Source organism: Podarcis pityusensis, assembly GCF_964106645.2.
Source record: "Podarcis pityusensis genome assembly, chromosome: 1".
NCBI classification, from domain to species: domain Eukaryota; kingdom Metazoa; phylum Chordata; class Lepidosauria; order Squamata; family Lacertidae; genus Podarcis; species Podarcis pityusensis.
Genome location: NC_138028.1, coordinates 92,156,138 through 92,173,224, shown reverse-complemented (window position 1 = coordinate 92,173,224; position 17,087 = coordinate 92,156,138). Strand labels below are relative to the sequence as shown.

The following is a 17,087-nucleotide window of genomic DNA, read 5'->3' as shown; positions in this document are numbered from 1 at the left end:
ATACATCTACATGATCACTTATGGATATTCCATGCAGTCATTTCAGGCTGAGAAAGCTCTATGTGAGCTTCATTCTTAAACTCAGTGGAGCTTTGTTGTTGTTGTTGTTGTTGTTGTTGTTGTTGTTGTTGTTGTTGTTTGCTTCTTGGAGCATAGGCTATCCACTGAGTTGCCTAGCCCAGAACATCCCCACTGTGTACTTCTCTTCATCTGATTATTTGGATGGGAAGGTATTTGGAAGAGATACATGGGGAAACTAGACCAGAACCATACCTTATAATAACAAGAAAGAGCCAAATTTCTAGTGAACTGACCCAGAGATATCACAGAGAGCCCCCAAAGGGAAATGGGTGCTAGCTCAGAGCATGAAAATGTTGACAGCATCTCACCTTCCCCTTGCCAGGGTCCTGTAGCTTGAAACACCGTAACTTTTGTTAATACTGACAAAATCCTCATTGCCAAGAGTGATGTTGACATCCAGGTCCAAAGAATTAATGAATCTGAAAGGAAACTTGATTTCATCATGACAGAAAGTGAATAAAGCGAAAGAAAGCACCAGATATTTCACTGGAGGCATGCAATCTCTTTTTAAAGGGGGCTTCATCTATCTCTTAATTTTTATGATAGTCTTGCCATCCAGAAATACTACCAATTAATCACAGATTACAGTATCCCTATACATTTAACCCCTTGAGACAATGCAATGATGCCCTTTTCCTTTCTAGGAGAAATAAAATGATTTGTGTGGGTAATTCTATCTAAGAAACTCAGTGGGGGGATGGAAACCTTAGTCAAGGGTGCTAAACATTACTCTCCTTCATGATACTACTCCAGAAAGAACAATTTCCTATTGGCTATATTAGGCAAACACTATGTTTTTCAGAAGGCACTGGATAAGTTCCAGAGTTGTATGATTACTTATTTCAGAATGAAAAATAACAAAATCTCAGAGTTCAGGGGCATCACTATGGCTCCATGTAGAGGACGTACAGCAGGGGGTGGCTAGTAAGCTCTGATGCTTGTGATTCTCAGCAAGGCGTCTTCCCAAACATCTGTCCAAAACAGGATGCTGAACAACAATTGTTATGCAACTGTTATGCAACTGTTATGAAACTATATCAGACCTGCACAACTCATGACTGACCAAGCTGAGCATAGCCCACCAGGTCCTTGACAATCTACTCTGTTTTGCAGTCAACAGAGGTGAAAGGGACCTTGAAGGTCACCTGGTGCAACTCCTGCTCAATACAGAACCTTCAGTGCATCTCTGGCAGTGGGCTACCTCCTGCTTAAATACATCCAGTGAAGGGCAGCCTTTTGCATGGTTTGCACAACTCTTACAATTAGCAGGGTTTTCCTAACAGCCAAGAGTGTTGTTTCCCTGCAAATTGCCACCCACTAGTTCTAGTGGGGCAATGAGAACATCTTCTGCCTGACATCCCTTCACATTTCTGGAGAGAGTGCTACCATATCTTCCCTTAATCTTTTCTTATGTAGGCAGGCAGCAGAACAGGAGGTTCGCTGTGACCTGGTGAGCCACCATACATGGCTGCATTTGGCTTGAGTTGCTAACTGTGCAAGCCTGACATCTACTGATTTGAAAGAGACCTCCCTTCAACAAATCAGAATGGAATTTCTAACACTGGTACGAAACACAAACCTGCATTATGATATTTCCAGTGTCCTCCCTCCTGAAATTCTATCTGTTCCTTTGTGTGCTGGCTTAATTTTGCTAGCAATTTAAATAGAATGCTCTATGAACAAGACAGGGTGAATATGTCTTTGGGAGGGTGAAATGGATCCCATTATATCTTAAATATTTCATCTGGGAGGGTAGAGAAACTGTAGGAACATTTTGGATAAATCCCAGCTCAGCACAGTTTGTGAACATTTGCCAGTTCCATGGCACAGCACATACTTGTATGCTAAAGTTCCCAGGTTTGGTCTGGCTTTGTCAATTAAAGGACTGTGTAGGGTTCCCAATTGTGGGGAGGATTTCCTCTAAACATGGAAATGTTGAGGGTGAAGCCAACAGGGACATCCTCATATTATTCACCCAAACTTTAACAGAACGCCTGAATAGCATATTGTAATTCCTTACATCCTCCTGACCTGGAATCCATTGGTTGTATCCAATCTAGTCCAGTCAAATCCAACTGCACAGCGCCTTTTCCTCCCCTCCTTCTGCACCCCCAAAATCTACTCCACAAGGTTCCTCAGCCCTCTAAAGCAGATTCTGAGGTTGCACAGGTGAGAGGAGGGGAAAGTTTTGAAGTCGAAGTCTGCTATGTGGCTGGAACACCAGCACTGGGTACAATGCCAGATCTTCAAAGTGGAGTTAAACTCAACAATGAAGATTTAGTTTTCCCATAAACTTTACAGTGTTCCAAGTCCTAAATAAGCCGAATAGATCTGTCCAGTCTCATGCAAAATGGTAAGTTTCTTTCCATATATTTCCCATTTTCCTTGCAGCTAAGGGCTAGAACCGAATGAGCATCAGCAACCATGTAAACCAAGTGAGTTGTTCCCTGCTGCTTTTAGGTACGCACAGTGTAGACTGTTTCTACTCCTTGCACAATGCAAAGAAAGAAAAAACATTACGGTCTAATGGCTACAGATCTGAACTATCCGGGATTCCACCCACCCCACCCACCGCTTTCTGCAGAATGATGGAGGCTCTGATCCCTAGAGGTGGGCAGTGGACTGCAACACAACAATAATTAGGATAAGAGAAAAAATGGAATTAATTATTGCAATTGATTAATTCATTAATCACAGGCTTTAACAGAGGTTGTAATTTAAAAGATGTATTTTCCCTTCCAAAGAGTGTTCAACAGAAACAACATTTGTAATAAGCAAACTGTGTAGAAGTCTCCACTCATGTAAGGTTTTACAGATGACTTTCCCAATGAATTATGTGAATTGTTATTCAGATGGAAGGGGTGCTCTTTCCTTTATTAATACTCTCAGAATTATCTTCAGTTAATCAGTTTAAAAGCAAGACACATTGCAGGAATAAGAATAAAATAAGGAACATGTATAAGCAATATGGCAAGCTTGCATTTCCTTCTTTAGAACATTATTTTGGTGGGGTAAGGCGGGGGTGGGGGTGGGGGCTGGCTTTCGGATGTTATTGGAGACTCCAACTCCCATTGGCCCCAACCAAGTTGTCAGGGATGATTGGAGTTAAAACCCAGTAAGTTCTGTGTGGAGGGACACAGGTTCCCCTCCCCTGTCGACTCTCATGAGCCCCAGCCAACGTGGCCAAAAGTCAAGGATTATGGGAGTTGTAGTTCACTGATACCAAAATGGTTTCCCATCCTTCACATAAGGTCACTCCCCTTCACCCATATTTCAATCTTGGGCCACTCTGAAGGAAGCATTTCTAATGCCATTTGGGCTTGCATGGTGGATTCATGAACTGTATTACTGCTATACTACTACTACTACTACTACTACTACTACTACTACTACTAACTGATACCCGGCCCATCGGTGAGCCTCTTCACAGTTTGCATGGCAATCATGTTGGCTGCAGCAACATCAAAACCATGTGTGCCACATGAAACAGTGGGAATCTGGCATGGGAGACATGAATTGCTAAACACTAAACACTTGCTAAACACTTAGGGATGTACCTAGCAGAGCTCTGACTGGTGGCAGATCTCCATCTCCATCCCTGAATATTTATAAATGCATGCATTCTCCCTTTACATATCTGCTATGTGGAACACTTGTGTAGCCAGTTATGGCCGATGACATACTGCAATAGATAGGAAGGGCTAGGGAAAGGCTGCCACCCCCGAGCAACAACCAAGACATACACCCATGCAGGGACATAGTCTGGGGTTGTCATGACCGGGGGCACTTGCCAAGGTTTACACCTCAGCAAGGAGCCCACTGCCAGTCCTCTGGTCCTGCTCCACTCCCCTGTTGAAGTCCCTGCCTGTTCACATGTACTCTTCCAAGTTTACACACAGATTGTCAAGAGCTGCAGACTCCCTCTCCTTCTGGAGAGCACAATGGATCGGGACCAGAGGGAAATGGCGATTGACTGACCCACTTGGGAAGGTGACCCACTGAAGGCATCTTGTCCAAACGCTTTGCAAAATGTGGAGAAAACACAGCACCCTTTCCCTGGGTGGAGAGAAGCAGCTGCAAGGAGCCAACTGAATTCAGCATTGTATAGATGTGTGTGATGTGGCTGCTTCAGAGTGCTCAGCGGGAACTGCTGCAGTGGTTGTTCCTAACCAATCAGCAGCTGCATATCTGCACCATTTGACTTCCCTGCCTCCACCATCACCTTGCATTTCCTACTGCTAAAGTTCTCCTCTTCTTTGGTCACTGCTTAGTGATAATAGACTCTTCCTACTACTTCCTACCTTTACACTCTCACTGGGTGCAGCCATAGCAAGCATAATTGCCATATAGTACAGCTTTCATTTGAAACACACTGATGAGGCCCAAGCTCTGGCTGAGCCTGTGTTAACGGCTTCTGTCAAAGCATGGAATTAGAGCAGCAAAGAAACAGGTCACCCAAATCCAGTTCACACCTCACAGCAGACATGCCTTCTGATGGCTTTCCCCCCATATCTTTAATCTGAAACCAAAGGAAAACAAAATCAGTACATGGTTTCTGCTTACATGCAAGCTTTCTAACGAGCAAAGAATTTGTAAATAAAAATTTAAAAAAACCATGGGTTCTGAATGTGAACTTATTAAATGGAAGGATATGTTTGAAATGCTCTTTTTATCAGGTCCTACACGGCTTGATTTCTGGTAGGAAGGTTCCTATCCAATTCATAACCTACCAGGCTCGCACTGGTGCAAATGACAGGCAAGGCAACTTTCTCATCTCGCTAAAGCTAAAAGCTAAAATGGGACCCTGTTTTGCCCAGGCATGCATTGATCTACTTTGTGACAAAAGCAGGTGCTTCACCAGCTGCACTTAGGGCTCATCCAGATGTTCTTTTGTGCCCAGCGCCTCCCCCCGAAAAACCCACTCTTTACTGCTGAATTGGAGCAAACAGCAATCAGCAGAAAACCCAAATTACTGTTTGTTATCATTTAGCATTAAAGGATGGGTTTTCCTGGGGCAGGGGGCAAAAAATGAAAAAGTGAAACCAAACAGTTGGACACAGAGCTTTAAAGTGCAGGGCAAAAGGTAAGTGTGAACAAGCCCTTAGTTTCCACAAAACATGGAGGAGTGGAGAAGATCACCAGGGTCTGGGTCAGCACTGAGTTGAGAAAGAAGTGGTGGAGAAGTACACACTGAAGCATTGCAGTGAGTCCATGTGATACCACATGTCTGGAGGGCCTCTGGAGCAGGACTCTTCAACCTTTCCATCCACCTTTAACCCAAACATGCACTTGGAGACCCAGTTCTTAATTTTTAAGCATGCATTTTTTTGTGGAAGTGCTGCCATTGTGACCCACCTTAGATCAGGCTGCGACCTTGAAGTGGGTGTCCCGACCTATCAGTTGAAAACCAGAGGTCTAGACAAGTACGTAGCACCTTATATACATTTCTCAATTCTAAATAGCAGATGAATATTTAATGGACTGTCTGTGACCTTTCTTTCCTACAGAATGGTTAAGGCCTAAGCTTTATCACCACAGCATAGCAGATCATGTTGGTTAAGAAATTGAATGCATAAAGTTTTTTAACTGAAGGTTAGGGGATTAAAGATGCAGGAGGGGAAATCTCACACAGATCTGAAGAATGGAAGATACTATCCAATTACATCCTTCCACTATTGGAAGTTTTCCATCAGCAGAGGGATACAATTGGATACAAACCACAGTTACTTCTCATTAAAAGGGCTGGGAAGAGATATGCATTGCTGAATTTTCACATATTCATCCAAAATAGCATTTTTAAAATCTGAACAATTTTTTTTAACTTGCAAGTTTCTAGATAATGGTTGTAATCTCTATAATATCACTCCATAAACTGAGTGTGCTACACAGAACTTTCTCAGGGCACACAAACAGGACTAGTGAGAGGGCCCCAGTTGTCAGTAACAATTCCAACAGCTGGGCAGTCCTTTACACTTAACTGTAATGACTTTTGGAAGAGGGTTTCTTCCCAACCTTTTCACTTCCATGTCTATAAAAGGCCTTTGAGTGCTGCGTGGCTTATATTTGGTAAACAGACAATAAATTGTAAAAGGAATAGTAGATAAACATGATTAATAATGAACAACTAGTTTGCAAACAGTCCACAGCAGCATTTCCCTTGATAATGAATTCAAGCTGATTAGCATCTCACTAGCGGATCCAGCCAGTTATTGGTGCTAACCAACAATGATTAATTTTTCAGCCAGTGGCTGTGATGCCATCAAATATATGGAGATGCTGCAGCAATCATTCTCTTCCTGAATCCCACCAAACAAACAAAACAAATAACCAGTCTTGCAAAAGCAACAGGGCTTAAACTGAAAACAAGCCCCATGCATATCTCCTAAGAAACAGACCCACTGAGTTCAATGGACCTTATTCCCAGGTAAGTGTTAGTTGACTTGTGTGATGTCTTGCTAATGAACAGGGGATGCAAAGGCAAAGGCAGAAAAAAATATGTGCACATCCCGATGTCTAGTGGCAGCTTTTGCAAGAGCCTGAGAATAGAAGCACTGAGGGGCAAATGTCTGTTTCATAAGAACATGGGAAATAAAATGAAAAGAGAGGCATAGGTCTAGGGGCAGCAGCAGACAGTGAGAGAAAGCTGGGAGTCATTGGGAGAGGAAATAAAACTCTATTGCAGAAAGAAGACCTCTGACCTTAAACTCCTGTCAGGACTAGCTCTGTCATTAGACTCAGCCACAGAGGATACTACATGAGCTGCTTGTTGAAATAAAAAATGACTGCCAGCCCAGTCAGCTTCTGTACTACATAGAAAGAGGGAATGGCATCTGGTTGTTCCTTGCCTCATGAATCAAAATGTCCTGCATTGCATGCATGGTAAAGGTAAAGGGACCCCCGACCATTAGGTCCAGTTGTGGACAACTCTGGGGTTGCGGTGCTCATCTCGCTTTATTGGCCGAGGGAGCCGGCGTACAGCTTCCAGGTCATGTGGCCGGCATGACTAAGCCACTTCTGGCGAACCAGAGCAGCGCACGGAAACGCCGTTTACCTTCCCGCTGGAGTGGTACCTATTTATCTACTTGCACTTTGACATACTTTCGAACTGCTAGGTTGGCAGGAGCAGGGACCGAGCAACGGGAGCTCACTCTGTCATGGGGATTTACTTTTGTGCTGCTAATAATCAAGGGCAAGTTTTCCACGGGGAGGATTTCAACATCGTGTTAAGGTGATAGTTCTGAAAGGGCAAACATTTCAGCTTGCCAGGCAGAATGATCCTCTCTCCCCCCACAGCACAACCCCCCACCCCTGAGTCAATTTTGGGGGCAACACGGAGGGAGTAGCTGGGAGCAGGGAGCCCCACTGCAAAGTGGAAGTGTTTGTGCAGGGATCCTGCTAATAGGTTTCATTCATTGAAACTCGCCCACAGTATGGTACTTACATCTTTAAAGAGTATTACTATTATAGAATGTTTAGGTCAAACATCAAAATCATATAGTTCAATCCCTTTATTTTGGCCTGATTCCCTTGCCCATCATCTCTTTATAGAAAACATTAGCCTATCATCATGCAAATTACATTGTGCAAGAAGCAGAGAACAGCAAAAGCTGCCTCATCATTAAGTCTTTGGCTCTGGTTTTGCTGCTTCTATGTAGATTTCTGCAGAAAGAGAAAAGTTTGCTTAATCATGTGGCCTATTCTGTCAGCTTAATGGCTGTTCTGTTCATTTGCAAAGAGCCTAGAGTCTAGAGAATTTGCGTCTGTCGTGAAAACAAGGAGAGATTTAAATCACAAATGCAGGGTTCATTGTCAAATCAAAAACTTATCTTTTTTAAATAAAAAATGTAAAAGTGATTTATTGTAAGTGCCTTAGTACTTCCAAATGGCAAATGTAACTCTAATGATTCTGATGGTTTTTGGTACGGTCATTTTGGTGGCTTCTATTCCAAATTACTATGGTGTCGTGTTAGAGCAGTGATTAAACATATCTCATCACCTAATTGATTTATCTAATTTGCCATTCTACAGCCTCATTGCAAACTTTATTTTATGTGAAAGACTTTTGGAAAAAAGTTTCTTCTTGTCCTCTACTCTTTTTGTAGGGCTTTGCCATCCAGTAGGTCTTATTCTGATCTCCCATTGCAGTGTTTGGCAGCTTAAATTGGGTCTAGCAGCTCAAAAGCTATAAACCACCTAGCAGAAGTGATAGCAGAGGCAGTACCACTTGTTAAGACATCAAAATTAATCGTAAGTCCCGCATGAATAAGTAGATGAGATAATGAACTAGTTATCTCTTACTAATTGCATTGTGATATCCGCTCAATAGATGTTATACTTTTCATTCTATGATGAGAATTGCTTCCTATTTAGAATCTGTGAGGCAATCTGCTACCATGCCTACCAAAATCAAATCATAGCTTTGGATTCCAAGGAACATGGATAAACTTTTTGGAAGATAGCCCTTAGTCTGGGAGTAGAACTAAGCCAATTTATTTTCAAAAGATATTTTTCCTGAGAATTTTTTTCCTTATCACTAACCACCTAGGGGGAAAAGCCACTTTGACAGATTTTTCTCCAAATATTATTCACCATTTTTATGGCCCACCCCACCAATGCTTCAGAATGACACATGGACCAGGGCATTGTTTGAGACAATGGAAATGGTAGCTAGGTTAAAAGAAATCCTCTTGGGGTGGGGTGGGGGGAAGCTAGAAGCTGTGCTAGTGCTACCTTTAAAGCAGATCACCAGTCCCAAAAATTTTTTGGAGAACTTTGCACCCTGGAGTAATTTGGTGAAATGGTTTCTCAAGCTATTTCCCCACGGATACAGGGAAGAATTTTGAGAGGCCATTTGCATGCATCTCTAGTCTGGAGGTACAAAACTTAAAATGCAAAAATTAGAAAATGGGATGATATCAGGTCCAGCACATTAATGTTCTCTGCTTGTTGGCTGCAAACTGGAATCTTCCTTACAGGATTATGTAGGTTGTTGGATTTTCTCAAGTATCTGACATTGCCCTACTTGATTTCCTCACTTACTAAATGGCTTGTTAGGCTTCTTTCCACCTTGTAGACAATTAAGCTGTACACTGACTTTTCGTGGGCGGTAGAATTAAACATGAAAGATGATCCTTGATACTGTATCTTCAAATGAAGGTTTTGTTGGCCATCTCCCAGAATCAATTTGGTGTACTCAGCAGGATCCTGAGCAAAATGAAAGAAAGAAAACAATATATTCACTGTGCATGAAAAAAAAATATTTCAGTTTATTTTTATCCATCATTTCTTAATAAACTGTGAACTTGCACCTTCGCAGCTGTGCACATGTGCACATCCCAAAGATTTTATGCAATTTGTCAGAAAAAGACTCATGAGATGGTTCATGGAGTAGGTAGCCTGAAAGAACTATTATTAGCATTTATGTAATACTAGACTGTACAAAGCATTTTGTCAATGACCCAACATTCCCATTGAATAGGCCAATATTATTGGGCAGTAGCCAACACTACCATTCTGCTAGAGCAATGGATATGGCTAGCAGAACAGAACCTGGCTCCCCTCTCCCCTGCAGCCCCCCAGCACCCTCAAAACCAGCTCGAAAAGGTTGGGGGACTGAACCCTTGGTGCTGCCTTGGATACAACCCATTGTCCCCATACTGCAGGTACGAACCTATCTGCAGGTTGTGCCTGTTTTACTATACAGTGGGAGATTAGTAAATAGGCTGTTGAATCTTTTAAGTGATCCTGTGCTTTTAATTTAAGTTTTTGCCCTTTTGTGGCTTTCCCCTAATTTCTGCTGGAAGAATAGTGATGAATTGCCCCTTGATTGCCCCTTGAATGGGTTCTTTAACTTCTTCCTTGTTGTCAGTTCCTGCTCCAGCAGTGGAACAGGGATGTTAGTTACTAATGATCTCTTTTTCATTTTTATATAGCAAAAAAATGTAATTTCACTATGTAAAAAAAAGAAGAAGGAAAAATTGGGAACTAAAACCACCCCATGGGAACAAGAGCGATTTGTTCATGCTGGACAGATTACCCCTGCAATTTACAGCACACACACATCACATCACAACAATTCAGGTTTAACAAAAATGGGAGGACAATACAGAAAATGGAATACAATACTCTGCCAATGATGTCATCTGTTTTCTCTGAAAAGGTGAGTTAACTAAGGATGGCAATTTCAGACTGAACTGTTAGTGTAGAAGAAACCTAAGTTTCAAGCCGCTCCACTCCACTAGCTCTCACATCTAGATGAATGAGGTGGGCAGGAAGTTCAACTTCAAAAGGGAAGCCAAAAAATATAAAAGGTGGACATGACCAAGCTCCAGCCCAGACTTCTTCAATGAATTCCAAGCTTCTGCATGAACAAATCAAAGGAAGAGGAGCGCAAATGATAACACTCCCTCCTTAACTGAGTTTCGGTGGCAAATCATGCAGAAAGCCTGCCAGCTGGATACACTGCATGCTTGAACTTACTTCTGATAACCCTAGAATTATGAAAAAGAGGAGAGAACCACACTTTCAGTGCTTTTGGTTAACCACCCCATTCTTTATATTCTTCCTGTGCACTTCTTTTAATTTTTCCTGTTCTAGCACGTTCCTTTCAGATCTAAACTGACTGTGACCTATGGGAAACACAGATCATATAAAGAGGCTTTTTGGGGAATATATTCATCCCAGAAGATTTAACCTTTTTTCCCTAATTATAAGTAAATATAGTCAGCCATCTGTGCCTTTTTTGTTGAAATACGCTGGGGAGGATGGGGATTGCTGTCAAAGGCACAGTGCCCTGTAGAAACGTGTCACCGCTCCATATGGTAGGACAGATACAGGGGAAGGAAGGTCAAATCTTCTTGTTCTTCTGAATATATGAGGAAATGGAAGCTTTCTTTGTCATACAGAAGCCATTATCATAATGACTGAGAAAGGATCCATACAATAATAAATACATATGGAATGTAAAACACAGAACCAATAATTATCATGGTGTGTGATAACAACAACAACAAAACAACAACAATATTGTATACTGCCCTTCATCCATAGATCTCAGGGCAGTTCACAGTATCTTTCTGTGGTATCTGTCTGTGGTAACTTGGAAAGTTGAGTATTAACTTTGAAAAGGAATGATCTTGCCAAGGAAATAACCATTAACCTCACCTGAAATGGTTTGATCGGCTGTCGAAATAGGTCATAATCTTGGATTGCCACATCAATATCACTGTCTGCCAAATTCAGGACCTGAATGTAGCTTTCTTTTGAAACTGGCTTTGGCACAGCATTTTCCTAATGGAAATAAAGTGCATAGCTATAATACTACAGTAGGTAACTGTAATATTAAGCACTCAGTTAGTCAAAACCCCTTTCCCTCCTTTACTGAAGCTGTACAATAGCAACAGAACATAGCTCTTAGTTATAGATATATTGATGGTTGGTAGTTATTATAAAAGGCATAAAAGACTTTTGAAAACGTTGCTGTAAAAGAGGTGTGTTCCACACATGCACAGACTTTTCCTCTACTTGATAATATATACAGGTGGGTTTCTTTCTAACTTTAGGGCTGATGTTACCTTTTGTGATGTGATCATCACATCTTTGTGGCCATGTGTCACATTGCACCATTCATGTTTGGAACAGGAAGTGTGTGTGTCCAGGAAGACGTCCTACTCATCTGAGATGAACCAGAAACATCTGCCCATCTCACGTGGTCTTCCTGTTCCAGGTATTAGCAGATTAGCATGGGACCCAAGCATGAAGAACCAGCAGTTGCACCACAAAGGACAAGAACTGGACCTGGGCACTGAGTCTCAGGCAACATGCACTTGTTATGAGTTCCAGCGTGCTATTGCTAGGATTATGTCTGTCAAATATGTGGTCTGAAGGCAATATTCTTTTGGAATTGGCTTCAACATAGCCTTCCTAATTAAAAGAGTATGCCACAATATAATCACAATGATTCCCTGAATTCTGGTTATTAATGATCCAGATCAGATCCAGATCACTTTCTGATCTACAGATTCATGACACTCAATCTCTGTTCCAAAATAAGGACCTGAAACCTTAGAGTATTTTAAAATTGTGTATTCAGGAGCCAATACCAGGGAGGATGGGTAGTGCATTGGTACATATAGGTAGGAAGCATGTATCTTTACCTCTTTGCTTCATACAGCTGCTCAGCGCTTACCTCTATCCTGAGTTCTACAACAGCTGCAACTGCAAATGCCAGGCCCGCAAGGATCATGCCAGTTGCCATCTTTTTAATGGGTCTGATAGTAAATAAACACAACTTAATTACAAAAAATGTGTAATTTAAGATGAATCATGCGATTCCTCTGAGTCCAAGATCATTGCACATTAAGCCATATGAACAGACAGAGGCTGTTCTTTTAACATAAAACCTCCATATTATATTATTATGAGGCTATAACCGAGGCCCATTCAAATTGATAAGCTATTTAAAAAATGCTCTGTGCTAGCAAGTTTCATATTATCTTCCCCTTAGCTCTTCTAGGAAGGAACGTTGTTTGGCATTTAGTTAATGTGTGAAGTGGAGGAAAGCACCACTGATGATCTACCTCCAACTCCCTTCTAGGGCAGCAGACAGAAAAATTGCCTTGGGTTATTGAACTACAAGTGCTGAAGGCATGTAAGAAATAAATTGCACATCTCCCAGAGCACCTATCACGACCAACATTTTCAAAATGTGATATCTGTGCTTGTGTGAATATCCCTTGGGGCTAAATGAAGTGAAGCACAAGTTAGGAGAGTGTTTCAATAGGTAAAGATGCTCTACTTTGACAGAAAAAGATTGGAAGGTTGTAAAAATACTGGTGCCTCCCACCACAAACCACTAAAACTAGAAGATGCTGGTGCTTGCATGCAGTCCCTCTGCTTTGAGGGGATATCTAAAAGCTGCAGAAAAGTCCATCTTTTTTTAACTAGTAGGCCACATTTTCCTAGAACTCACAGGCTATAGAGATTGAAGGAGATTCTCCCTTCTGTTACCTCTCCATCATAAAACTATCCATACTTGATCTTAGACATTTTCAACCTACAAGAGTATGTGCATCCATGAATCTGTACTGCATTTTCTAAATAAAAGGGGGGAAAGTTCAGGTACTTACGTGAAATTAAATTTGCACAGGTTCACCAAGGGGTACAGCCCGAAGTCAAAAACTGGGATGAAGACAAGGATCAAGAGAGGATTTAAGAACTGAAAAACCAAATGATGCATTATATTAGCCATTTATGGTAACTTAGGCTACAGTCCTAAATACACCATAGGGAGTAATTCACAACTGGTGCTGATGGAATGCCAGGATACAGTCTGTAATTATATAGATGAAGTGGTTAAACAACGAATCGCTGGTGCTATGCCAGTGCCATCAATATGAGTTCCGACACAGTAGCAACGTGCCCTAGCTGACAACCATTGCCTTACCTGCATCTGGTCAGGTTGAAGGACAAACCCTCCCTGAAATTAAAGGATTGAAACTAGTTAGCAAACAAAATAAGGGAACTGTGGCAGAACTGACATCAGTGAAGCAGACAGCTAACACATGCGGGAGGATGAAAGGAACAATGCTTTAGAAGCACGCCATCTGCCGAACATAACAGAGATCCTATAGCAGAAAACTTCATTGCATTTCAGACCAAACTGTATTTAGACAACATCTCTAAACAGACGTGGGACTAGCCACAGGGACACACTGTTTGTTTAACAACAGGACTGTATCTATTTATGAATTTCATAATGTATCATGAGCATTTGTCTGATTCCTCAGTCAGGCTCTACTGGAACTATGTTCTCAGCCCTGCCCTGCTCAGTCGCCTGGTCATTCCTGACCTCTGAGACCTTGTAGTGCACAGCAGTGGACACCAATGGTGACAAGATTCAGACCACTTCCTCATGGAGATAACTGTCAGTATCTTATTTGGGGCCCTCCCAGTGCAATGACACAGCCCTGCCACCATTCTTGGACTCAGATGATGAGACCCTTGCAGGACCTCCATCCTCTTAGACTTGCAGAAGTCAAAGACTGCAAAATCAGGCAAGGGCGCTTCCATAATTCAGCCACCTTTCACTCTCTGCTGAGACATCATCTTAATATAATAACCTTAGTCAAAGAGAGTTTCAGCCAGAAGTCCAAGATCCTATTTTGTCCACCCACTGCATGAAAACACTTTTGAGCTGGCTTTGCCTACCTTGACTGAACATTACTGTTGTTGCTGATGGTAATAATACAAAGTAGGCTGAAAATCATGACAATACTATGATAAAGTAAGTGGAAGACCACGAAGATGATCGTAATGTGTTTTATCTATTTTTAGCTACTGTTTAATAATATTTTGAAAGCTTTTAAATACCTGGTTTTACTGAAAAGTTTGATGTTTTATTTTATATATCTGTAAATCGCTTAGAGGGTCTTTTTATTATCAAGCAGTACACAATTTTTGTTAAATAAATAATATGACACAGTAGGCTAAAGAGCAAATGGGAATTCCCTTAGGGACTCTCAGAATTTCACTGAGCCAAAATATATTAATTGCTGGAGGATACTCTCCATATCTCTTCTATTCCATATTAAATTGTTCTCCCGTCCTGCCCCCCCACTAGTCATTAAGTCTATAATTATTGTTTCGTTAGAGATGCACTTATTTTAAAATCAATAGAAGTGTGACCCTTTATTACACTGCCAGCCCATAATTTAAACTACTGACTTGAATTTGTTTAATGAAAAAATATAATTATCGTGAATGAACCCTATCTACTTACAAAGTCAGCATTCATTTTAGTGGCTTGCAGTGTCCACCTAGAACCCTAAGGAGAAAACAGATCAAAATGAATACCATGGAGTACTGCATGCATGGCCAACATTGGAAAGAAAAGCAATAGCAAATTACCAAAAAGGGCCATGAAATATTGTTAAGGTTCAGAACATGAAAATGCATTCATCATACATTCTTAACATATATAATAATTGCAGTTAAATGAAAGCATGTGCATTTTCTCCTTATCTGTTATCAGAAACAGAACCTTGCCAATTCTTTTCCTAAATGCCTACCCTCTGAATAGGGAGAAAATCCACAGAATCACATTTAGCAAACCAAGAAAAGGCTAAAGCAACAGGTAGAATTATGCACACAACCAAGGTAGGAAGGCTGTTCTTAAAAATGGAATCAAATGTAATATTTTCTAAGCAATACCCAGTTCTTGACATGTATATTTCCCACACAAGGAAGTATCTTATTCATACCTTTTCTGTTAGTCAAATGCTGTAAGAAACCCAGAAACAATGTTTCTCAATGAAAATGAAAATAAGTACGGTAGTTAGGGATGGATTCATCTTCAAGGGCTTATCTGTGCAATCCACCACATGTCTATTGAGAAGCAAGTCCCATTGAGTTCAATGGAACTTATTCTCATGTAAGTGTGTGTAGGATCTCATCATCTATCTTGATTGTGACAATTGGTATAAATAAATTTGATATAGGCTTGTAGTGTATATGTGCCCCATATACATAGTAGATACAGTTTCTATCTGTCTGACATTAACCTGGAAGTAACTGCAAGGGTGGCTGAGTTTTTGTCAATAGTATCTCTTAGATACTATTGGCACTATTTAGTGAGAAGCAATTCCAATGAAAATCCTCATTATTACATATTCTACGTGGCTGTTTATTTGTATATATTTTAAAATTTTATATATGGATGTTTTATCATGGCCTATACTTGTAATGCCTAATAAAGGTTTGGCGAAGTTAAAAATGCATTAGATTACGGGAAATTGCATTGCAATGATATGTGTTAGGAGGTAAAACTGCATACAAAATTGTGCATGTTTGGAGCAATTTGCTGATGAATTTTCATGACAGCTTTTTAAAAAAAACAGTTCAGAAAACTAGAGAACCCAACATAAGACTGTGAAAGTCACCAGTGAAGGTCACCTTTTACTTTCATACACAGTGGTGTAGTGGTAAATTCTGAAGGGCAGGAGCTAATCAAGGAGTCCTGTGGCACCATAAAGTCTAAGGTTTTTTTGTACCCTGTCTGTATCCCTATACCTAGTCATTTGAGAGTAAGTTCCATTGATCACAGTGGTGTTTACTTCTGGCTGCATAGGTTTAAACTTGCAAAGCACACTGAAATTTAAGAAAAGATCTTCAGCCCAGCTGAAATGTAGCCTTAAGCTTTTTATTAGAAATGAAAACAAGCTTGCAAAGATGTACTACTGCCATTTAAATTGCTAACCTAACCTGCTGTAATGCAGAAACCCCATTAAAGGAAAGGACCTGAAAGCCTTATTACTAGCTCAATCACTTGCCAGAACAAAGTGTGTCTGCCAATTACCCTGGTGCTTTACCCAATGATGTCATTGCTCCTGTTCTGAAAAAAAGTCCTGCAGCTGCATTATCTTGATACTGGGGCTGAGGGGTACAGTGAAGCCACACTAGATAGTACTGCACATTACCTGTTGATCAAAGAGAGCCCAGAACATTGGCAGTGGTATGAAGAGAAACAGGACCCGTGTCACCATTTTAACTTCAGTTATCAGTTGGTTCTGTGAAGGGAAACACAAAGCAAAAGGCAATAATGGTTAGTAGGAAAGAAAGGTCTACAAGCAACAGTCTCAGACATTATAATTTTGCTGCATGGAGGTGAACTCTGTGTAGGAAAATATGTGTGTTTTCCCTATTATCAACTTTTATGCTTTAAGTACACCAGTTCTGCAGTTGATGTGTTCAGGTACTTCTCAATCTGTTCAGCTCCGTTGTGGAACATTTTAGATGCAATGACTTTGGAGGCTGATGCAAAGAGAGCTATGCCTATGCATATTTGGGGTGACCCAGTTACTGCAGAATAATCACACATGGCAGATCTGGTTATGGATATTTGAGCAAATGTACTGTAAACAATGTGAGCTAATATAGCAAGCACAAGGGAGGAACAAAGAAAACGGGTAGGCAGACATGCACTGCACCAAATCAATGTATCTCAGTAT

At 41.0% G+C, this 17,087-nt stretch overlaps 1 protein-coding gene across 3 annotated transcripts in view; it reads right to left on the bottom strand.

Annotated features, from left to right (window-relative positions):
• The window catches only part of SLC15A2 (solute carrier family 15 member 2), a 78,241-nt gene that overhangs the window by 9,532 nt on the left and 51,622 nt on the right, over positions 1-17,087 (bottom strand). For all 3 annotated transcript variants that reach the window (XM_081007045.1, XM_081007046.1, XM_081007044.1), the window contains 9 exons: positions 16,557-16,646; positions 14,861-14,905; positions 13,526-13,558; positions 13,209-13,297; positions 12,269-12,350; positions 11,245-11,370; positions 9,121-9,285; positions 4,554-4,600; positions 390-500 (listed from right to left, as the gene is read on the bottom strand). In XM_081007045.1, coding sequence (XP_080863171.1) covers positions 390-500; positions 4,554-4,600; positions 9,121-9,285; positions 11,245-11,370; positions 12,269-12,350; positions 13,209-13,297; positions 13,526-13,558; positions 14,861-14,905; positions 16,557-16,646 — 788 coding nt within the window. The remainder of the gene's footprint in view (positions 1-389; positions 501-4,553; positions 4,601-9,120; positions 9,286-11,244; positions 11,371-12,268; positions 12,351-13,208; positions 13,298-13,525; positions 13,559-14,860; positions 14,906-16,556; positions 16,647-17,087) is intronic.